Source organism: Lupinus angustifolius, chromosome LG10, assembly GCF_001865875.1.
Source record: "Lupinus angustifolius cultivar Tanjil chromosome LG10, LupAngTanjil_v1.0, whole genome shotgun sequence".
NCBI classification, from domain to species: Eukaryota; Viridiplantae; Streptophyta; class Magnoliopsida; order Fabales; family Fabaceae; genus Lupinus; species Lupinus angustifolius.
The window spans coordinates 14875579-14899905 of NC_032018.1; the positions used below are offsets into that span (position 1 = coordinate 14875579).

Here is a 24327-nt window from a genome sequence, read left to right on the forward strand (position 1 = left end):
GTATCATAATAAAAAAAGAGAATTCCTGGCAGGAACCTACACTAGGTATCTTGGGTAAAAATTAGGAAAATAAAATCAACACCCTCAAGTGAAAATTCACTATTGTTCATCCTCAACCATGCAAACTAAGGCAATTTATTAGATGATCATATTCTTCCAATAAACTCTTGACAAGACACCAATGCATTTAATTGATTCACCTACTACAAACTAGGGCACTTCCTTGACGGATCAAAGTCATATCAGAAATGAAGCAAATAATCAACAAATCTGTCAACTAAAGTCATTCATAAAAAGGCTGTGAAACTGAAAAGTTTTAAGAGTACCGAAGAGCAATTTTGAAGACAAGTAAACAAGAAAATTCCAAATCCATAACCAAAGTTCATACATTACTTCATCACGCAAACATAACCAAAGTTCACACATTACTTCAACACGCAAATATAACCAAATTTCATACATTAGTTCAACATGCTAACTTAACCAGAGTTCATACATCACTCGTGACATACATACATATCACCAAATCAAGTCAAGTCATACTCTCATACATACTAAACACGCATCATTCTTGCATAAACATACCATCATGGGTGGTCAATCAAATTACTTTCCACACCAAAACATTGTCGGACTCAGACGCTAAAATGTTATGATGTTGCTAGATCCAGACGCTAGAAAGTTCTTAAATGAAAGGGAAAAAATATTGTCGGACTCAGACGCTGAAATGTTATGACGGTGCTAGACTCATATGCTAGAACGTTCTTAAAATGAAAGAAAAAAAGCATTGTCGGACTCAGACGCCGAAATGTTATAACGTTTCTAGACCTGGACGCTAGAACGTTCTTAAAATGAAAAAAATTGTTGGACTTAGACGCCGAATTGTGATAATGTTGCTAGACTCAGACGCTAGAACGTTCTTAAATGAAAAAAACATTGTCGGACCCAAACGCAGAAATGTTATGACGTTGCTAGACCCAGACGCTAGAACGTTCTTAAAATGAAAAAAATTGTCGGACTCAGACGCCGAATTGTGATAATGTTGCTAGACTCATCGTATGGAGTGTCGGTCGAATATGGGTTGATTGGTATGGAGTGTCGGTCGATATGCTAGTATAGGTAATGTATTAATTGTGTATAAATATTTACTCATGGTACATAAATATATTATAATCATTCTAATTATAATTAGTAATATAATTTTAAATAATATTACATGCATTTATTTAATTTTGGTAAAGTTGTTTTTTATAATTTTATTTATTTTTTACTTGTCCCGTATTTTAAGTTTTAAGTTAGTGATACTTCATATTTATATGAGCATTATATATTAAATGGGGGTATAAAAGTTTAGTTCGGTTTTTGATGTAATTTAGTGACCGAACTAAACACAAAGATATGGTTCGGTTCTATTCGATTAACTGCAAATTTTATTTAGGAACTGAACTGTTCAATAATGGTTCGGTTCCACGGTTTTTCAACTTATTTAAAAAAAATCGTTTAAGAAATAGGAGAACAAAATTTGCAAAGTATAGAGTCAACTAAATAAATACTAAACACAAGTATTTAATATTAATTCAATACTTTTTTTAATAAAACAATAATAATTCAACAACTCAACACACTAAAAACTTGAAATTTTGGTCCACAAAATTTTCAACAATGTCCAACAAAATATAAGAATGAAAAAACTTGGTACTAATTCTTTAGCCCAACAGTAACACTTACTAGTCCATATCATCAATAATGTCTTCAAGTTTTTTCTTTATTTTCTTTTATTTCTTTAATTTCATCCCTGGATAATGACATAATGTACACTTGATTTTTAGCTTTCTTTCTATCTTCTCAATGAATAGCAGAGATAATAAACATTTGGATTTGTTAACTAATTTTTTTTCCTCTTATTTATAGCTTATATATATTAATAATTATAAATTCTTAATCATATTTTACCTCCTGATTTTAAATCCTAAACATCCAAATGAAAATATTATTTTTGAATATGCAGTTTGGTTCAAACGATTTGAAATTTTCCAAAACCATGAACTAAACTGAACTTAAATGGTTCCAAATAAAAAACACTGAACCTAACCACAGAACCGAACCGAACTGCATTTTGTGGTTTGGTTCCATCGGTTTAAACCGAAATCGCTTACGCCTCCAATATTAAATATATTTTTTATTATGTGGTGATAAAAAAAAATGTTTTACGCCGGCTAAGAAATAAGTTTATATTCGAACTTCATCCCAGATTTCCCCTTCATTCATACTCCTATTTCTGTCACCATGTATGCATCTATTTTATTATTTTAACCTATTTTTTAATATTTGTTTATGTTTTTTTTATAGTTTATGCACAAAAAAAAGAATAGTGTTTTTACTTTATAGAGGTTTATTGATTCATGTGAACAGTTTGTACCATTATTTTATAAAAACAAAATACTTTTTAAAAAAACCATATTACTGATAATAATAATTAATAATATTTGACTCATTTCTTACTTAGCTATATCTCCACAGTGAGAGGAATATTTTTATTGGTCCCAACTGGGACAGCATGCCATGCTCCCTTTTGCAATAAAGACTTGCATAGAAGACGAATGCATGCTTAAATAACCAATAAAATGTTGATAATATATTAAAAATAAAATTTAGCATAATAATATAGTATCAAAAGGTATAAATATATTTGTCTTTAAATATGATATATTGTATATGTCTTGATACGAATAATAATTATATATTCTAAAAAAATTATATCCTCATTTTTTCAAACTAATAACATTTCATTAAGTAATATAAAAAAATATTTTATGTTTTTCTAATTTTTATTTTAAGTAAGTGATACTCTTTAATTGAATTGTGACACTATTAAGACACACAAAAAACATGAGATTTTTATTCCTCTCTACCTAAATTTTTCTCCCTCTCGAGGTTGAAGTTAACCCTTTTATGCCTACAACCTCGTAAATTTATGAGTCAACCACATGCAACCTATCTTTCTTTATATGCAGTCAATTACATAAAATTTTATTTTTAACTTTTTTCTTCTTGTTCAATTACTTTAAATAGTATTAATAATATCAGCATTAACTTTATTAGCTTTTTATGTACTAATAAATAATATTATTTTAAATATTACTTAATTAGTAATAGTAATAATATAATAAACGTATGTTTTGTTGATGAAAAGTAATTAGTAAATGATTATCATGTTTAGGAAATATTTTTTTAATTATAACATTTTTTTAGTATAAACTTGTTACATTTCCCATTCCATTCATAACATTTGATGTTTTTTATAAGACAAATGGACAAAATTGGAATATATGAATGGTTTGTATGTTTATCACTATTATATAAATGTGTGTCCATCATTCATGTATCAATGGATAAAATTATTTAATAATGTATTTTATTTATTTTACTTTAGTTAGTATTTTTCTCATATGTTCATGCATGTCAATGGTTTTTGGATAGAGATCATATGTCTCAAATAGTGTTGCATCGCTTTACATTCCAAGCCAAATAGAGTGTTCCATTTTATTTTTTTTTGCGTTTAAAATTTTTCTTTTATCCACATATCAATATATGATTGGTTTGAGACACCGAATGAGATACCGTTAAAAACAAGTGATCCTAAACTCTAATTTTTGGGTTAAAGAAATCTTATATGTAGTGAAATATCTATGATAAATGAATGAAACATCTCCATTTAAAGACTATCTATCATAATTACATTACACTGTAATATTTATGCAATATTAGTCTAACGATTTATACATAATCAACATATTATTTATCATTTATTTGTATTACTTTTTGAATAGTCAATATTAATTAAAAATAAATATTGAATAATAAATTAATAGTGTATAAAACCTTTACATTCTCAATATATACATTTTTTCTATATACATTCAATGAATACAATTTCTTCATCTATTTCATATCTTTTTATATTTGACATTATATATAAAGTTTAAAATGTAAGCATCGTCAGTGTAAAGTTTTTATACTACTAGTACATCATTCATCATTAATTTGTATTATTTTTATTTGAGAATCAATAGTAGTTAACATATGAATGATGAATGATTTGCTGACTATGCAAAAAAAACACTTCCATTACCATTGCATACATGTTAAATCCAATGATAAATCTATAACCCAAAGGTAGGGTGTGCGTCATATGTTAAAATTAAAATAATAAATATCATCAATTATAAAAAATGAAAATATTGTTGTAAAAATTACAAAATTTAAATATATTTAATCAAATAAAATATATACTTCATAACTAATCTCTACGTGATTTCACATTTTGAAATGATTAAAAGATATTTACTTTGTTGTCAATATTGTTGAACATTTCTCACTAAATATAAGTCATTAGATAGTTACTCATTCATGCATCTTCCATTTAATTAAACAATCTATTTTTTACAATTTTCATAGTTGAAAAAACTCTTTTTTAAAATTATATTGTTAACTTCAAAAAAGATAAATTAATGGGGAAACAATGCGTCTTCCACCTCTAACCAACTTATCTTAAGATTATTTATTCATTTCAAAGAAGCAAATTTGAACGGTGTTATGCCTATCAATAATGTAAGTCTCAAGTTGATTATCAAACGTCATAAAATTAATTGAACAAAAAATCATGTTGATAAAACTTTACAAATTCAATTACTTTGTCATATCAAAACTAGATAATAAGTCAGCTAGACTCAAACAAGACATACAAAGAAACACTTGAATATTTGTCTTGGATATCCGATTATGTAGTTTCTCAAGTTGCATATCTATAATATTATAAAATATTTCAATACAATAATGATTATTTATTTTTTATGAAGCATGTCATGTTATTTACAAAAGAATAAATTTTGGGTTTGTAGAGTTATAAGTAAAAGTGTAATATATATAAAATGCTTAAATATTTATATACGGTCACTAAATAACCCACCTTTTATTTTGGATTGCTTTTATTTTAAGAATGAATAATGATTAAATTTAGATGATAGATAATACAGTAACAATGCATATAACTCATAAACTTTTAATGCACATATTTTTTCTCTATAAATAATATAGATTTTTTCAAAAAGTTTCATGGTGTGCATTTGTGCACCCTCACGACCACATAGCATCGTCACCGATTAAATCCTTATATATATATATGTGTGGGGTTTAAAGTCATGATATAAAAATTGATACAAATTTGACAAATAACATCATTTATATACATTTAACACTAAATTAAAAAAATTGAGAAATTAGAGCTAATAAGAGGAGTAATAAATAAGTATATACTAAGAATAATTTAGTATGGAAATAAAAATGAAAGTACAAAAATTGAGAAGAATTTATACTTTATTCATAAACATGTATTGAAAACAAATTTATGAGATTTTTTATCCCTGACCAAATTCCACCCCAACTCATATTTTCTTCTAATTGGACTTCTATTTAAGAGTCATGGGATTTCAACGGAGAAGCAACAAAAAATGGCTAAGATTTATGAAACAATATTACTAGTAGCATTCATACATATCATTATTCCAAGCACTTCCTTTGCAGCAGATCATACCATCCCAAATGGAGAGCAATCATCACAACCAAATCCTCTAACTTCATCTGGTCCTAAATCTTTTGGATCCTTTTATTCCAGCCCATATCATGGCTCACCATGTTATGAGATTCCATCTCCACTGCCATCATTCAAGAGTTCATCTTTCGGGTCATTTCGTTCAGGACCTTATCAAGGTCCTCCACATTATGAGATTCCACCACCACCACCATCTTCTAAGAGTTCATTTTTCGGGTCATTTCGTTCAGGACCTTATCAAGGTCCTCCGCATTACGAGATTCCACCACTGCCACCATCTTCCAAGAGTTCATCTTTCGGGTCATTTCGTTCAGGACCTTATCAAGGTCCTCCGCATTATGAGATTCCACCACCACCGCCATCTTTGAAGAGTTCATTTTTTAGGTCATTTCGTTCAGGACCTTATCAAGGTCCTCCGCATTATGAGATTCCACCACCACCGCCATCTTTGAAGAGTTCATTTTTTAGGTCATTTCGTTCAGGACCTTATCAAGGTCCTCCGCATTATGAGATTCCACCACCACCACCACCATCTTCCAAGAGTTCATTTTTCGGGTCATTTCGTTCAGGACCTTATCAAGGTCCTCCGCATTATGAGATTCCACCACCACCACCACCATCTTCCAAGAGTTCATTTTTTGGGTCATTTCGTTCAGGGCCTTATTAAGGTCCTCCACATTATGAGATTCCACCGCCGCTGCCATCTTCCAAGAGTTCATCTTTCGGGTCATTTTGTTCAGGACCTTATCAAAGTCCTCCACATTATGAGATTCCACCTCCACCACATGCTTGAGGAATCACATTGATGTGATTTGTGATCCTCAACATACTCTATGTTGTACAACTTCTATAAGTATGTAATAAAATACAACTCTATCAAAAAACAATTGTCTTTTTATTGGAGAATAAAGCTATCATGATATATTTTACACATTTTACATATATTATACACTTTACACATTTAACACATGTTGAATTGTTTTTCAACATGTGTTTATTAATTTGTTAGCTAGTTAGTTTACACTATAAATAAGGTTTTTCTTGTCTTGATCAATTCAATGAGAAAATTTCATAATATTCCGCATTATTCACAAGATCGACAACAACAAGATCAAGTGATTGAGAAAATTCAATCACGTTAGGATCGAGATTCTAATCCATTATATTGTTATGATAGACATTTATCATTCAGCTTGAGGATTGCCTCCAGTGCAAAGATACATGTGAGAAACAAAAAAAACTAGACTTGTTCAAGAAAGAATCTAAAAAATTTCAATCCCAACTACAAGCTGGTCCACATACCGATTACCATTCCTAACTATTATCCTCTTTTATTGATACCTGAGGAGCATTACAACTTATTTAACTCACTTTTTAATAAAAGTGGAAATATTATAAACAAGTAATAGGAATTTACTAGTTATTATCTATTTTAATGATTCTTTAGAAATTGAAGAAATATTCATATTAAAATATATATAATTTGTTAGAATTTAAGAAAATAATATTTGATTTCCCGTTTTACTCTTTAAACCTTATTCTCATTTCTCATAGTTATTATTCTCGTAAGGGTACTATTGAAAATGATCATTTAGTACTTTAGAAATTATAATATGACATATATTTTGAAACAAATGGAGTGAATAATAATTTAGTGATCAATTAAAATTATCACTTATGTTGGCATGGAAAATAATAATGATCACTTATGTAGAGATATTCTTAAAATTTAAAGAAAAAATTCTACAATATCTTTTGATGCAACCATTCATCTATTTAGTTTTATAATATCTTCCCTTTCACTCCAAAAACTAATATTGTGAGAATCAGATCAAGCAGTCCTACCCGTTCGATCTTTGTTAAACTTAAAGACGGCTCTAGTTTGAAATCTTAATTGAATGAAGGGTTATACCATTTTAAACTGGGAAAATTTTGGTCCAAATAAGTTATTTCAACAAAATCAAACTACTATATAATTAAATTCATTTTTGATATTTTTATTAAATCATATTAAATTATTTTCAAAAAGTAAAATTTTTAATTAATTAATTTTTTAAACTCAATTTTTATGAAAACATTTAAAGAATTAAAACTGTTTATGTGAAGGGTATTTGTTTTAAATTCTTTGTCTCTTAGGTGTTTGTTTTAAATACTTTGTCTTTTGGGTCTTTGTTTAAATACTTTGACTTTTCCACAATTAAAATGTTTTGAACTTGAAAATTAATTTTTAATTTAAATTATTATTATTTTAATGAAAAGTAATTTTTCAGTCAATTAATTAAAATTAAGATAATATTATTGTTAAAGGAAATTTTTATAAAAGGAAATTGTATACCAACAAGTTGTTAATCCATTTCAAAGTAATCAGGATCTCTTGGCATTCATTCCCGTTGTAATAACCTTAAATCCTTGAACAATTGTCCTATAGGAACACATCTGTTGTCCCATACTTTATGTCACTCTATGTATCATGTACTTATGATTGGTCAGAAAAATATTTAATAATTAAATTTTAACTTAAATATTTTTTTTGATCAATCACAAACTCATGACACATGAAGTAACGCAAAGTGTGTGATAGCAAATGTATACCCTTGTTATAGCCACCATCCCCATAGAAGGAGAGATACCTTTGTTTTTGTTTTTATTTTTACAAAGGAGAGATTAAATATCTTTGGTAAACACAACAACAAGGGAAATTATTGAAGTTGAATAATTTCCTCCCTTAATTATTTGGTTTTTTTTTGGAATCTAGCAAAAGTTACATTACTAGATTAATGTATTATTGCTTAAAGCATATTAATTGTTTTGCTGCCAAGCTACCCTTATATCAAATGTTTTGCTACCATACCCTTATATTAATTTTTTTTTGGTTTCCCACAGGTATCCTCGCACTGGAGGCAATCCTGTCCGAGCTGAGAACATCTACAGATAAGTGGGGCTAACTCTCCCAACGAGCATTTTTTCCATCCAAAAGACTCGAACCCGGGTTCTTGTTTAGGGGAATCAAGCATGTACCACTTGAACCAACGCTAGTGGGTTACCCTTATATCAATTGAATGAAAAGAAAAAATATTAATTAATTGAATAGAAAGAGAAAATGATTGAATCTTATTATTGAGGACAATTTTGAAAAGTATAAATAATTGTTTTGACAAATTTTATGACATCGTTGCATTCCTTAATTCACATGAAACTATTCAAAAAAAATCTCTATGCAAAATCTCTTACAACAACAACAATCAAACTTTAGTAGCACATGGTAAAAGAACAAGAGGTAGTAAATAAAAGAACATTTTTTAAAATTAATAAAAAAATAATGTACTTTTGATTGTTTCTAATTTACTAATGGACGATCTCCTAACCCTGAAAAAATATTTAAAAAGAATCAAAATGCCAAAATTACCTTTAACTCAAGCAAGTAATCTATGTATAGAAATTAAAAGATTCAAAGTAATATATTAAAACTCTTATCTTCATGTTACAAATCCAACCAAGGAAACCAATTGCAAAGTGAGTCTCCTTATAATTGGGTCAGTGTCCTAAAACAAAGGACTAGACATGTATTCCCAAATAAGGTTGTTTGTCTTCTAACTAGCTTTGTCCACCAAATTATCCTTTTCAGATACTTCCTCAATCTCAGGGTTAACATTTATGGGATTATTGCTTTTGATTATGCTCTCAACTACAGAAGCAGTAGCATTTTTAACTACCTCATCAATATCTGTTTTTGGGGAATTAAGAGCAGAGATGCTATGTTCACCAAATTGCTTTGGTTTGTTTAAGGCATGACAATGTGGGCAGTAGTAACTGATAAATGTGAAATCCTCCTTCCGAGCAAGACCTGAAGACAAGAAATAACTACATAAAAAAAGCACACTCATATACATGTATATATAGATGTATATATGAAAGGGTGGATTGGTGCTGGAGGTTCTCACTTAGTGGGATATGGGAACCGCGAAGAATAGAGATAGCTAGTTTTACCCTTGTTGGTGGAGAGACTGTTTCTAGGATTTGAAATTGTAACATCTTGATCACTAAGCAGCAACGTTACGATTGCGTTGAGATTCACCTCTTTTAATCTTGATCACTCAAATAAGATCTAATGATCTATCTTAACTGTTCTTATTTCTCAAAATAACAATTATTCTCACTTGAGTCACTTTATATATATATAGAAGAGTCCAATGACACTGATGAACTCTCTCTTGATGAACTTCAAAGTTCCTTACTAGTTCATGAACAAAAGATGCATAGAAGTTCAACAACAGAGGAACAAGCATTGAAGACTTCTACCAATACTCATTCTAAAAACTTTAGAGGAAGGGGTAGGGGTAGAGGTAGAGGACATGGAGGTCGAGGAAATAGAGATTCTAGCAGGAACTTTAAAGGCAATCCTCACCAGCAACAAGTAAGAGATAGAATTTATGAAAAGCCTAAGGTAGAGTGCTATAGATGCCATAAGTTTGGTCATTATGCCTCTGAGTGCTACACAAAATTGCCTAACTACAAAGGAAAAGGAGAAATGTCTAACTTTGTAGAGAATGAAGAAGAAACATTGCTGATGACATTTCATGATAAATTTCAGTTTGATGTGTGGTATGTCGATACTGGTTGTAGCAACCACATGTGTGGAAGTAAGTCATATTTCTGTTATTTAGATGAAAACTTTCAATTTAAAGTGAGTTTTGGTGATTACTCTACTTGAAAACTGATAGGGTGTAACCCTAGCAGAGGCAATTTAGGGAGTTTGTTAGAAGAAAGAGAATAGTAAATAACAGAAATTGTGAATAAACTTTAGATTTTTCATATCATTTACTAGGGAGTTCCACTCCTTAACTACTAAAATTCAGGAAAGTATTAGTGGGTCTGAAACTTCAGCCCATTTGATTACAATAGTAATATGGAAATTAAAAGAAACTGACTTAATTAACTTATTTCCTTTTCATGCATAATTATTGAGCCTTTTAGGTGGTTGAGTAATCCGTTTGGGTCTCTGGTGACCAGACATCCCATCATTGCCCCATTCATGACAAACAACCTTGTCCTCAAGGTTGCGGGCTTGGATATTCGGTCCAGGAGGGGTAGGCGGGTCGCAGAAAACTGCTTCAGCAAGGAACCTGTTTTGAGCAGTGGAGATTAATGGAGCCGACCCTAATTCCCCATGGTTTTGGAAAACCGCAGCAGCCCCTTGTATTGGAAAACCACTTGTCAGATCCGAATTAATAGCCTTAGTAAATGCCAACGGTTGGTTTGACTGGCTTGGAGAGAGTGGATGACAGTTGTCATCATCCAATCGTGCATACGAACCCTCCTGGAAGGTACGATCTGTTCTCTTGCTATCAATATAGGACTTCATACGCTGTTTGGATAGAAAAAGATTATTTTTTAGTGTTGTCAATATTGTCTTCCTCTCTCGCAGGAACTCGTCCAAACTGAATGCGGTAGCTCGACCAGGAAGATAGTCCCGGACAGTCAGTGGTGGTCGGCTGTATAAGGCCAAGAAGGGTGACATTACTGTGGCACTATGTTTATTGGTATTGTACCAATATTCAGCTAAATGTAAGATCTTGGCGGTCGGCTGTATAAGGCCAAGAAGGGTGACAACTTCCGTCCGCCCATCGAATTCTGGGTGATACGCCGAGCTGAAACACAGACGAGTGCTATGGAGTTTAAAAAACTCCTTCCAGAACTTGCTGAGAAATAGTGGATCTTGATCCGACACAATCGAACGAGGGGTGCCATGCAATCTGTAAATATCCGTAGCGAAACGTCCAGCCAACTAAGCAGCGATGAAGTGAGTGGACAGTCCCACAAAATGAGCAAATTTGGTGAGCCTGTCTACCACAACCCAAATGATAGTATGACTACATGAAATGGGCAAGTGTGTGATGAAGTCCATGGTGATATCCTCCCATACTTGTCGTGGAATTGTCAACGGTTGCAGTAACCCCTGTTTAGGTATGGTTAAGTATTTATTTTGTTGTCAGATTAGACAATGTTGAATAAATTTAATGTGCCCTTGTACATGTCAGACCAGTAAAAGGACGCAGCTACACGGACCAACGTCGGCTTCACCCTAGAATGTCCAACTGAGGGTGTGAGATGGAACTCTGCCAACAATGTAGAGCGGAGATCCGGAATCTCTGGAACAAACAAGCGGTCCAGGTAATACAGCAACGAGTTCGCAAAATTAAATATCTCTTGATGTTTGTTTGTTGTGAGTAATTTGTCAACTAGTGTCTTGCCCTCTGTCGTAGAGTAAAAATCTGTCAACTGTCTTATTAATGTAGGCACAGGCGAGGACAAACTGAAGAGCAGATTGGTGTCCTGAGTGTGGCACCGGGAAAGAGCGTCAGCCGCTCGATTCTCCGTTCTTGGCCGGTACAGTATTTCAAACTTGAACCCTTGTAATTTCGTAACCCATTGCTGTTGTTCAGTGGTTTGAAAGGTTTGTGTCAGAAAATGTTTCAAACTTTTCTGATCTGTAAAAATCCGGAATGAGTGGCCCAGTAAATATTGTCTCCATTTCTTGACTGCTTCAGTAATTGCATACATCTCTCTAACATAGGTGGAAGCCGTCTGCATGCGACCAGACATCTTTCGGCCGAAGTGAGCAATGGGGTGGCCAGCTTGGGACAAGACAGCACCAATGGCAATGGCGGATGCATCAGTCTCAACATCGAAAGATTTAGTGAAATCTGGTAGTGTTAGAACAAGAGCAGTAGTCATAATTTGTTTCATTGATGTAAAGGCCAATTGAGCCTCTGTAGACCATAGAAATTTTCCTTGTTTAAGTAAATCGGTGAGCGGAGCAGCGTGTGTGGCGTAGTGTTTAATAAATCTGCGATAGAAGCCGGTGAGACCAAGAAATCTCCGGAGTGTCGTGAGTGAACGTGGGGAGGGCCAATCCATAATGGCCTGAATTTTTGTTGGATCGGGTCGGACCCTTTACTTGGACAAAGTGTGACCCAAATAATCCACACGTGCAACCCCAAAAGTGCACTTAGATAACTTGACATAAAACTAGTGTTGCTCCAACAAAGCTAAAATCAATTGTAAATGCTGCGAATGATCTATTAATGACTTGCTAAAAATCATAATATCATCAAAGAAAACCAGAAAAAATTTGTGTAAAAATGGTCGTAATAAATCATTCATGGCTGCCTGGAATGTCGAAGGCCCATTAGTGAGGCCGAATGGCAATACCAAAAACTCATAATGAGTGTCATCCGACGCCAGCCGGATTTGATGGTAACCCGATCTCAAATCAATTTTGGAAAAAAATTTCAGCACTAGCCAACTCATCTAACAATTCATCGTTTGTTGGAATCGGAAAACGATTCTTAACTGTGAGAGCATTCAAATTACGGTAATCCACACAAAAACGCCAAGTACCATCTTTTTTACAAACAAGTAACACAGGGGAATGACAATGTCGTCAGCAAGCATTTCAGCCAATAGAGTGGCCATTGCCTCTTTTTGTGAATGAGGATACCTATAGGTTTCACATTGACAGGTGGGGAATTAGGTAATAAGGTTATATGGTGATCATGTGGTCGAGGAGGGGGCAGTCCTTTAGAGTGTGGAAAACTGTCTGGAATTTATCTAGGAACGTGGTAATAGCAGGATCGGTTTGTGGTATGTCCTCCGTGAGGGAAAAACATAAAGGCTTAATGTTTGAGGTGTGAGAGTGGGTGTAGTCAAAGAGACACAAAAAATATTAGCAATAGCATCCACCTGGGATAGACGTCTCAATTGATGGAAGGTAGCCAAGGTATGAGTGTTGGAGGTTTGGCCAGTCAGTGTGAGAGGTTTATTGTCATGGGTAAAAGTCATAGATGGAATGGCAAAGTCCAATATCACTGGACCTAAAGTACTTAACCATTCAATACCAAGGATCACATCAGCTCCTTGAGTAGGTAAAAGGTAAAATGGAATATGAAAGATCTCTTGTTGCAAACTGATAGGGGTATCCTTACATAACCCCGTGTATTAAATCTGTTCTCCATTGCTAGCCATCACCGGAAACATGAGCGATGGAGAAATGGGCAATACGTGGTTGCATCATGTTGTGAGAGTTGCCCATATCTACCAAAACCCTCACTTGTCGACCATAAATGGAACCCTTAAACTTAAGAGTTTTCGGTGATGGATTGCCTTGTAAGGCTTGATCCGACAGGTGAAAATGAATCAAGTCCTCTTGTACCGACTCAACTGTGTCCATAGGCAGATCAGGTATAGGCAAGTCATATGGAATCACACCATCACCATAATCATCAATTAATAACAACAAAAACTGCTTAGGCTTGAAACGATGACCAAAAATGTACTTCTCATCACAGTTATAACACAACCCATGTGTCTGACGCTCTTGCATCTGAGCGGCGGTCAAGCGCTTAATGGGCAGAGTCTGCTGAACCGTCTGGACTAGGGCTGTGGGGGCATTCACAGGATGAACAAAACGCTCAGGTGTGGCTTTGGCAGCAACTATCTTGCTCTCAACCAATTTCGCTAACCCAATAGCATATGTGACAGAGAAAGGTTGTTGAACAGCTAACTCACGTCCGATTTCCGGGTTTAGACCCGACAAAAAACAATTCAAAATCATTTTGGGTGTAAGCCCAACAACCTGATTTGATAGGCGCTCGAAACGAGTCTGATAATCTGTTACATGACTGGTTTGCCGCAGTTTAAACAATTCAGCTTGCGGATTTGTAAAAGAAGAAGGCCCAAAACGAATGGCAAGGGCCTTTGTAAATCCTCCCCAACTCGTAAGTTGTATTGTGGAACATCCATTTGTACCAACTCAAGGCATTTCCTTTCATGGAAAACGCGACCAACTCTAAACGCTGGAGTGGAGCAACTTGATATAAATTGAAATATTGCTCTGCTTGAAACAACCAGTCCAGCGGATTTGACCCATCAAAGGCGGGCATATTCAGTTTAGACAATTTAATGGTACCTGGAGGTGGAAACAGAGAAGTACCATAGGTAGGAGATGGTGGTGGACATGGGTGAGGCCCCGGAGGTGGCTATTGAGGCCCTGGAGACGTGTTGGTGGAGATCCGGGCCAATCTGTCCACTAATCCAGTCAAAACATTCTCCAAACGTGCGTCCATGGCAGATTGCATAAGATCTTTACGATCTGCAATCTGTTGCTGCAACAACGTTAATTTCTCCAAAACCGCCATAGGAGAAACTTCATCAACAGTAACATGAGTGGAAGAAGAAGGAAAGAGAGGTTTAGGAGGCATGATGAACAACAATGAAAACACCAAAGATAGGGTGTAACCCTAGCAGAGGCAATTTAGGAAGTTTGTTAAAAGAAAGAGAATAGCAAATAACAGAAATTGTGAATAAACTTCAAATTTTTCATATCATTTACTTGAGAGTTCCACTCCTTAACTACTAAAATTCAGAAAAGTACTAGTGGGTCTGAAACATCAGCTCATTTGATTATAATAGTAATATGGAAATTAAAAGAAACTGACTTAATTCACTTATTTCCTTTCCATGCATAATCATTGAGCCTTTTAAGTAGTTGAGTAATCCGTTTGGGCCTTGGTGACCAGACAGTCCATCAAAAATCATCTCTAATGTATTTTATGTTCTTGACTTGAAAAGCAATTTGTTGAGTGCTGGTCAATTGCAGGAAAAAGGTTATATAATAACCATACAAAAAGATGCTGTGAGATATATGATCCTATCAGATGAGTCATTGCAGTTGTTGAAATAAGTTCTAACAGGTTGTTTCCATTAAAGATTCCAAGTGCATAAACATGCTTAATGAGTGAAGTGAAGGATCCCTCCTGGCTTTGGCATTTCCGCTATGGCCACTTAAATTTCAAAGATTGAACACTCTTCAGCAAAAAAATATGGTGGTAGATCTTCCACAAATAGTCAACCTATCTTAGATTTGTGAAGAATGTGTTGTTGACAAACAACCACGTTCATCATTCCCACAAGGAAAATCATGGAGAGCAAAGCAAGTTTTGGAGTTGATTCATTCTGATATTTGTGGGCCGATTAATCCTACCTCAAATGGTGGTAAACACTACTTCATTACATTCATTGATGATTATAGTCGAAAAACTTGGGTTTATTTTCTGCAGGAAAAATCTGAGGTTCTATTTGTTTTCAAGCACTACAAAGCACTTGTTGAAAAAGGGAGTGAACATGCAATCAAGAGACAACTTACAACAGCTTACACACCACAACAGAATGGCATTGCAGAAAGGAAGAATCGAACAATCTTAAACATGGTTCGAACCATTTCGAAGATGAGTGGAGTGCCAAGAAATTTTTGGCCAAAAGCTGTAAATTGGAGCATCATTTGCTGGACAGAAGCCCCACATTTGCTGTGAAGAATATGACACCTGCAGAAGCATGGAATGGACACAAGCCAAGTGTTGAGCATTTCAGAATTTTTGGTTGCATAGCTTATGCCCATGTTCTAGACCAGAAAAGGAAAAAGCTTGATGATAAGGATGAAAAGTGTATTTTCCTTGGTGTTAGTGAAACCTCCAAAGCATATAAGTTATACAACCCTCTCACTAAAAAGATTGTGACAAGCAGAGATGTCATCTTTGATGAAGAAAGAACTTGGGAGTGGAATGGGCAGCAACCTACTTTAAATACTTCAGAATTTGGATATGAAGGAGAAGAACAAGAAAATGGGCAACAGCCTTGTACAAATAATTCACAAGTTGAATATGGAGGAGAAGAAAATATTGCAACACCAACAAGAGCTGAAACAGGTGCATATGTTGAACCTCCTAGAAGTCGCATTCAAAAAAGACCATCTTGGATGGAAGATTTTGAGGTAACTAGAATTAATCAAATTGATGATCATGTTACTCATTTTGCATTATTTTCAGATTGTGACCCCACAACATTTGAGAATGCCGCCAAGGAAGCAAAATGGCAAAAGGCAATGGATGAAGAAATTAGAGCCATAGAAAGAAATCATACATGGGAGCTTGTTGATCTTCCAGATGAGCAGAAAACTGTTGGTGTAAAATGGCTTTTCAAAACTAAAAGAAAAAAAAATGGTGAAGTTGACAAGTATAAGGAAAGATTGGTGGACAAAAGGATATAAGCAAGAATAGGGTGTGGAATATAAAGAGGTGTACGCTCCAGTTGTAAGACATGATACTATCAGATTGGTGATTGTCATGGCAGCTCAAAACTCATGGCCTACCTATCAAATGGATGTTAAATCAGCATCCCATCATAGAATCTTGGATGAACAGGTATTTGTTGATTAACCCCCTGGCTATATTAAAGTTGGAAATGAACATAAAGTGTATAGATTGAAGAAAACACTTTATGGATTAAAATAAGCTCCAAGAAAGATTTAATAAATTCCCACATGAGCACACACTCTTTGTTAAAGTTAGATCTGAAGGAAAAATATTTATTGTTTGCTTATATGTTGATGACCTTATATTTACTGGAAATGATTTCGGAATGTTTAAAAAGTTCAAAAAGTCTATGATGATGAGTTTGAAATGACTGATCTTGGTTTGATGCATTATTTTCTTGGTATAGAAGTAGTGTAATCAACTAATGGATACTTTATTTCTCAAAAGAAGTATGTCCAAGAACTCTTCAACAAGTTTCAGATGCAAGATTGTAATCCTGTAAGTACTCCATTTGAGTATGGCTTGAAGTTAAACAAAGATTCTGAAGGGAAAAAGGTGGATAACACACTATTTAAGCAAATTGTGGGTAGTTTGATGTATTTAACTGCTACTAGGCCTGACATAATGCATTTTGTCAGCCTAATTAGTAGATACATGGAAAGTCCAACTGAAATGCACATCTTAGCTGCCAAATGAATCTTTCGTTATCTTCAAGGAACAAAACAACTTGGACTATTTTTCAAGAAGGGTGAAAAATCAGAATTGATTGGATTCACTGATAGTGACTTTGCAGGGGATCAAGATGATAGGAGAAGTACTTCAGGCTATGTCTTTATGCTTGACACAGGGGCTGTCTCATGGTTATCTAAAAGCAACCTATAGTTACTTTATCAACTATTGAAGCTGAGTTTGTTGCTGCTTCAACTTGTGCTTGTCAAGCCATTTGGTTGAGGAAAATACTTGAAGAACTACATTTCAAGCACGAGGAGGTTACTACAATATATTGTGATAATACCTCAGCCATCAAACTCTCCATAAATCCTGTACTACATGGAAGAAGTAAACATATTGATGTTAAGTACTATTTTTTGAGAGACCTCAACAATGATGGAACAATTTTCTTGAAGTACTGCAGAAGTGAAGATCAATTGGTAGGCATTTTTACCAAACCTCTCAAAACACCTTTATTCCAAAATTTGAGAAATTTGTCGGGTGTTTGCAAGCTGCAGTAGCAAAGTTAGTAAACTGAAAATAGAATTTTCAGTTTAAGAGAGGGAATGTTATATATTTTATTATATTCAGTTTATGTATTGTGTTAGTGGTTGGGTGTGTAGTTTAGCAAGTTACCTCCACTTTAGGGGAGTTATTATGTTTAACTTTGAAACTGATTATAACCTATTTTCCTTTGCCTATTTTAAGGCTTACATCTAGTGCATAATGAACACATTAGTTTGCAATTTTTATCTTCCTAATAGTCACAAGTTTGAATCCTGGAAACAGTCTCTCTGCGTACGGGGTAAGGCTGCGTATCCTCCCCAGACCCCACTAAGTGGGAGCCTCATACACTAGACCGCCCTTTGTATGTATATATAAAGTACTAAAACATATGCAAGAGGACAAGATCCTAAAACATCAAACCCAATCTACTTACCATTATGCATATGGCAGTTACCACATATGAGTGCATATGACTGCGATGGATCCTCGCCAACAAGCAATGCAGCAAGTCGAGCTATCCATCCTCCACCATTTGTTGTTGTACTCTGAGACTGGCGACGGTCAACAACTACAGGTTGATTGTGCTCAGAAGTCTGAGTTTGATCAATTCCCCCAGAACCAACTAATTGTTGATCAGAATGATTTCGGGTAGTCATTCCCGGACGAGGGGATCTAGACTGCACCTGTTTGCGATTTCGAAGTTCAGCATCATTGCTCTTCCCTGTTGGAGCACCAGGCTTTGACTCGTCATCAACATACACTTTTAAACCTGAGTCAGCACCCAACTTGGATGCCAGAACAGATGCAGCAGCTGCCTTTGCTGCTGGGTCTGTGTCATATCTCTGTGTAGATCACAAGCTAAGTATTATGATACACAATAATATGAAAACAGTTGCAAACAAATAACATAAGTTTTGTTTCAATAATCCACTTCAAAGGACAGATCTATAGTAGGGAAATAAAGAAATAAAGAAACTTGCATTCTAATTCTAGAAAAGGTCATCTTACTTGATCCGTATACTCTCGGAACAAAAAAGCATAACAAATTTAATTGAATTCCGGTATGAGTCTGAATGTAAATAATGCAATGCCTTGCATCTTAGGCCTAATTAGAGTGCCTGATAGTATAAGGCTAGATTAACAGGCAAATAAGCTGTTATACAATGAGAACATATGTCAGGCAAAATAGAATTTGACAGTGTAAAAAATATTTATTCAGAAAATAAATATATGCTGAAAGATAACCTTCACTAACCCAACTGTAGAAAGAAAATAAATAAGAGGAAATTGGGCAGGACAAAAACTAAACAGAGTATAAGTCATATTCAACAGAAAATCAGAAAGAATGAAAATTGGACAAGTGAGTTGAAGAATGAGACTTGGATCGCAAGAAAAAAATATCAAAAAGGGCAATTACAGAGAAAGTGGATGGTGTTTGTTATTCTAAGTGATAATTTTTATTATTGTGAGCTTATGGATTTATCTCATTTCAATGATTTAATTTTAGATAATCATGTTTGATTACTCTTAAGGTATTAAGTAACCCTTCAGGTGTTTGTTTTCTTGAACGCTCCTGACTAATATTTTGAATCTAGTACTTGCAGTAGTGGTGCCATTTGCACATTAGTTGCAGAGCCGCAGAAGTCATGGTGGCTGCCATTGAAGGCTTCACATTGGAGCGAGGAAGGAATTCAATTTTTTTCCTTATCAGGTATTTTCTAGTGTTGGGGAAGCGATTATGATGGGATCAAATGTTTGACTGGATTTGACATACTATAGGATTACACAGATACACTAAGCATCTACAATAACCTAATAGTATTTTCTTATACCATATGATCTTCCTTAAACAAGACATATAATACAGCCTTGAGATTTTGGTACTAAGGAATATGAACAGACCAATGCAACCTCAAATATAATTTGACAGCACCAAACAACATGGATCAAAGGTTATATAGAAAGCCACATTACAAGCCTTGCTTCAAAAAATCACCTGAATGAGTTGTTGAGTAGTGTAATAATTTGTCTTCTCTTTGAGCTCATCTATTTTTGCCTTCCTTTCAGCTCTCAGTCTTTCAAGAATTTTCTGGTCCCTGCTATCACCTATAAAAGCACACATAATATTTAAACCTCAAATTTGCCCTATCAAATTCTAAACACAAGCTTCCAGCCCAAAAGCTGCATTGTTAAATTGGATTCCAATTTTTAAAAACATCAGAGTTGTGAAGCATATCTTTTATAACTTATGATTGATGGTGCCAAATTTCTTTAACTGGACTGAATCTCATATGCTGCTCCTTCAAGCATAATTTTGTCTATACAGAAGTTTCATTCATTGTATTTGTGCAAGTTTGAATGAACTTCAGAGACTTCTAATAAATGTAAAGACATTAAGATCAAGCATTTTATCAGCAGTTACTGCAAGGATACAGTTATGCTATAATTTGATGCAACAATAACCAAGCCTTATCACATTAGGTTGGGTCGGCTACGTGGGCCGAACATAGCCATAATACTCCTCTATCGTAGATCATGACCATTGACAAATCATTGATCTCTAATTTTTTCCCAATCATTTCACCGATGGTTTTTTGGTCTCCCTTGACCTCTAGAAATTGAATTTCATTTGATCTACTCTTCTTAATGGGCTTCTACCGACCTCCTCTACACATGCCAAAACCACCTAAGACAAAATTCTACCATCTTTTCTGCAATAAGATCTACACCAAATTTCTACCTAATGCATTCATTCCTAATTTTATCTTTTCCAGTGTATCCACTCATCCAACACGATATTCTCATTTCTGCTACATTGAGTTTATTCTCTTGTTGACATTTCAGGTAATTGAAGGCATTTATTTTTTCTGAGAAGTTTGGTTGAAATTATTGGCAACAAAACCCACATTTGAAGTCTCCCATGCTAATTCATTATTTATTTTTGGGGTGGGGGATCACGAATGATGCAGAAATTCTACTGAAAGGGGTGAAATCAGAACTCTTTCCAGTAGTAAATGTATCATGAACAAGAAAACTAAAACTATCAGCAACATCAAATTTAGGAACGCAAATAAAATATAAGGGTCTTGCGTTCTAGCAGCCTAGAACTGCAAATTCAGCAAAACTTAAACAAGGTCAATCAGAGTAGAACAGAGAGAACAAATACATGCAGTGATTTAAATTGTGGACCGCATCACCTCCCGATGCGGCCACAGTGACCACCGCAACCGCATCACACCATAATTACGATGTGACTCCGAATCAAAATGATGCGGCCGCATCGGTCCACTACGCAGCCGCATTTGGACCGCATCAGAACACATCAAATTCAAAATTATTTTTTTAATCACAAAATAATTCACACTGCAACGGCCTAATCTGCATCGCAACAACCACAATGATCACAATTATAGTAACTACAATCGCAACCGCAATTTAAAACACTGAATACATGATATATGTTAGCCGTAAAGCTTTTGAATTTTGAGACCTACACATCCTTTTGAAGCTGAGAAATGCTGAATAAGTAGCAGTTGATAAAGCAGGCAAAAGAAACATTGGCAAAACCCTAATTGCCTTCATTTTCCAATTCATATCCATTCTTCTACTTGACATTATAGCATAACCTACAGCAATTACCTGAAAATTTGAAACCATTTTAAGCACACAAAAAAACTCACAGTAGGATACTAAGAATTTATGAGTGAAGAATTTTAAAAGTTAATTCTTCTGAATATTCAGTGGCAAATGAACACTGAAAAGCTAAGAAGCCCATAAATTCAGAACCACAAGGATTCAAACACTTTTTTTTGAAATTGAAGATAGGATACAATTTAAATAGGTTATACAAATTTTTATAGTTTATATAGATATGCAAGAGGAAGAGCTTCAGCATAATAGTAAAATTGTTTAGCTTTGACGTAAAGGTCATGGTTCAGATCTCGAAAACAGTCTCTTCAGTACAATTTTCAAATCTCCTAACTAGTAGTCTCGTGCCCTGAGTCATCAGGATTTCAAATAACAGTTTTAGAAACTTCGAAAACCACACCGGACAATTATGTTCAACCTTAACATATCGGCATATGTAGTGATCGGAATTTTAGAATGAAGAATGTACCTGAAATAAGAGAGAAATTAGAATAAGTTGGCGAGAGGTTTTCCTTGTAGAAAGAGACCTTAGTTTGATTGTATCGATAATAAGAGCTTCTTGTTTAGAAATATAATGTAATCTCTTTTCAAAATCATCACTGTTTGGTTTAAATATTCGCTTCCAAATTCTTGAAACAATCCACATCTTCTTCTTCTTCTTCTTGTTCTGAACTACTTTGTTATTATACCAATTCTTACTCGTTCAGAGTTCAGATCTATAGAAATCACAAATGCTAGTTATTATTATTACTACATGTGAATGTGATTGTGAAAGAAGAAAGGAAGGTTACTGAAAATGAAATGAAATGAAAGTTCATAACTCACTTCCCTCTCATTAATCACTCTTAACTATCATGTAAGTGGAAAAGGATCACATGTTTCATAATTTCTCTTTCCTTATGTCCTTAATCAATCAAAGTTCATAAAATAATACTAGAATGTTAATTTCTGTTTTTATAAATAAAAAAATTAAATGAATGGAGATTTTCCATTGGCTTGATACAGCAAATGAGACATGAATAGAACATGTGATCCTCATCTATCCGAACATTACCCTCACTACACCTTTTATATCAACTAATTAATCAAGGTAATAAATATTCATAATAAATATTTATACACAATTATTAAACCATTCACAGATATTACTTTATTTCATTAGATAATTAAATATAATAATCAATAATACAATAATAATAAATATATATTCTCTTAATTAATGTACTTGAGGCATGAGAATAGTAGAAACCCTCCCAACTTAGTCCTAAAGATGAAATCTCACTATTAAGTCAACTAAATAGTCCGGTTATAATGTTCTCAATTTGTAAATGATGATGATAAAAATTTTAAATTTTGTAATAATCTTCACATAATTTGATTTCATTACATTAAAGAATGAAAAATATATATTTTTTACACTATATATTATCCACTATTCATTTTAAAACTCTTAAATAAAATTATTACAAATAAATTATAAATAATATACTAACTATATATTAATTTATTCACTGACAATGCATAGATATTAAGTTCTTAAATGATATCTTCTTACATACCCATGATGATGGTTATTTTTATTAGCCCAAAGTCATTGCTGTACGACTTTTGAGTTGGCCGACATGAATTTTATTTCTTATATTCAGCTTAAAACCAAACAACCTTACCTTTTTTAATTTCTTCCTTTCACTTTGTAATTTAAAACTCATGTTTTCACCATGTCATTTTTTATTTTTAATGTGGAATAAATATCTATTTTAATTCTTATAATTTTTTTGATGTATTATCTGATCACTAACAGTGAAAATCAAAAGTATATAAAAAGGAAATATCCTTTGTCATTGTTCCAAATATTTATAAGTTTACACTACTATGACTATTTAAACTTATTCCACCAAATTATAAATAGTAGACTAAAAGTTTGATAGGGATGAAAATGCATAAGAATATGGTCAAATTATGCACTATTAAATAGTCATATTTCACCATCCAAGGTAATCTAACAACACAAAATGTCACTATTAAAAGCACTTAAAAGGTGTAAGACCACTATATAATATTTTACTTTTTTTATTTATTAATTTTATTATATTTCACAAAAAATATAAAAGTACAAGATGTAGTAAGTTGAGAGAATTACAAGTTGGAAGATGATTAAAGAAGCACATTCAAAACAATTATAAAAGACATTTTGTAAATTTTGCAACCCAATTAAAATAGGTTATTATAATTTGGTTCTTATTTAAATTGATCCAAAACCATGAACTTCTATTTATATCTTTTTTGGTGATGGCTAATGAGAATGGTATTTTATGAGAACACTGTTATTTGTATCTCTACATTTAATAACTTGAAGTATAAGTTACCTTACTACATTGGATTATAAAAATCAAAGTTGTGAAGCATAGAAATTCATCAAACATTTTCCTTTCTTCACTTTGATTAGAATCTGGTAAGTGGGAAAACTTTATAAACTTGTCACCATGAAGATTCAGAGGAAGAAGAGTCAACATTAATAACCAAGTCTCACAAATATAAGGTTCAAGTATTCAATTAATAAGCATTATTATGATATTCCTCAACAATTAAGGAATTCGATGATTACGATCTAAATGAGCATTATAATATCCTCAAGATTTAAGGAATTCAACTAAGAGAAAAAGATATATACATTAATAGTGTAATATTTTTGGTAATGTT

The 24327-nt window shown here is 33.4% G+C and overlaps 2 protein-coding genes across 2 annotated transcripts; one reads left to right on the top strand and one right to left on the bottom strand.

Moving 5' to 3' along the window:
* LOC109357887 (formin-like protein 20) lies at nt 5508-6502 on the top strand. The gene is made up of 2 exons (XM_019601943.1): nt 5508-5673; nt 5758-6502. The coding sequence occupies exons 1-2, from the start codon at nt 5511-5513 to the stop codon at nt 6276-6278; spliced, it is 684 nt and encodes a 227-aa protein (XP_019457488.1). The 5' UTR covers nt 5508-5510; the 3' UTR covers nt 6279-6502.
* Nucleotides 9047-22435, bottom strand: LOC109357771 (uncharacterized protein At2g24330-like). Its single transcript, XM_019601813.1, has 5 exons — nt 22097-22435; nt 21474-21618; nt 19976-20085; nt 18413-18821; nt 9047-9455 (listed from the first exon to the last, which is right to left on the bottom strand). The coding sequence occupies exons 1-5, from the start codon at nt 22271-22273 to the stop codon at nt 9202-9204; spliced, it is 1095 nt and encodes a 364-aa protein (XP_019457358.1). The 5' UTR covers nt 22274-22435; the 3' UTR covers nt 9047-9201.

Bases quoted from the DNA above. Each gene is read 5' to 3' on its own strand.
- LOC109357887 (XM_019601943.1), top strand. From the start codon at position 5,511: ATGGCTAAGATTTATGAAACAATATTACTAGTAGCATTCATACATATC. The intron at 5,674-5,757 runs GCCCATATCATG...CATTTCGTTCAG, and splicing joins TTTTGGATCCTTTTATTCCA to GACCTTATCAAGGTCCTCCA.
- LOC109357771 (XM_019601813.1), bottom strand. From the start codon at position 22,273: ATGTGGATTGTTTCAAGAATTTGGAAGCGAATATTTAAACCAAACAGT. The intron at 20,086-21,473 runs GTAGGTCTCAAA...GTGCTTTTATAG, and splicing joins TCTCAGCTTCAAAAGGATGT to GTGATAGCAGGGACCAGAAA. The intron at 9,456-18,412 runs GTAAGTAGATTG...TCTTGTCTTCAG, and splicing joins TAACTGCCATATGCATAATG to GTCTTGCTCGGAAGGAGGAT.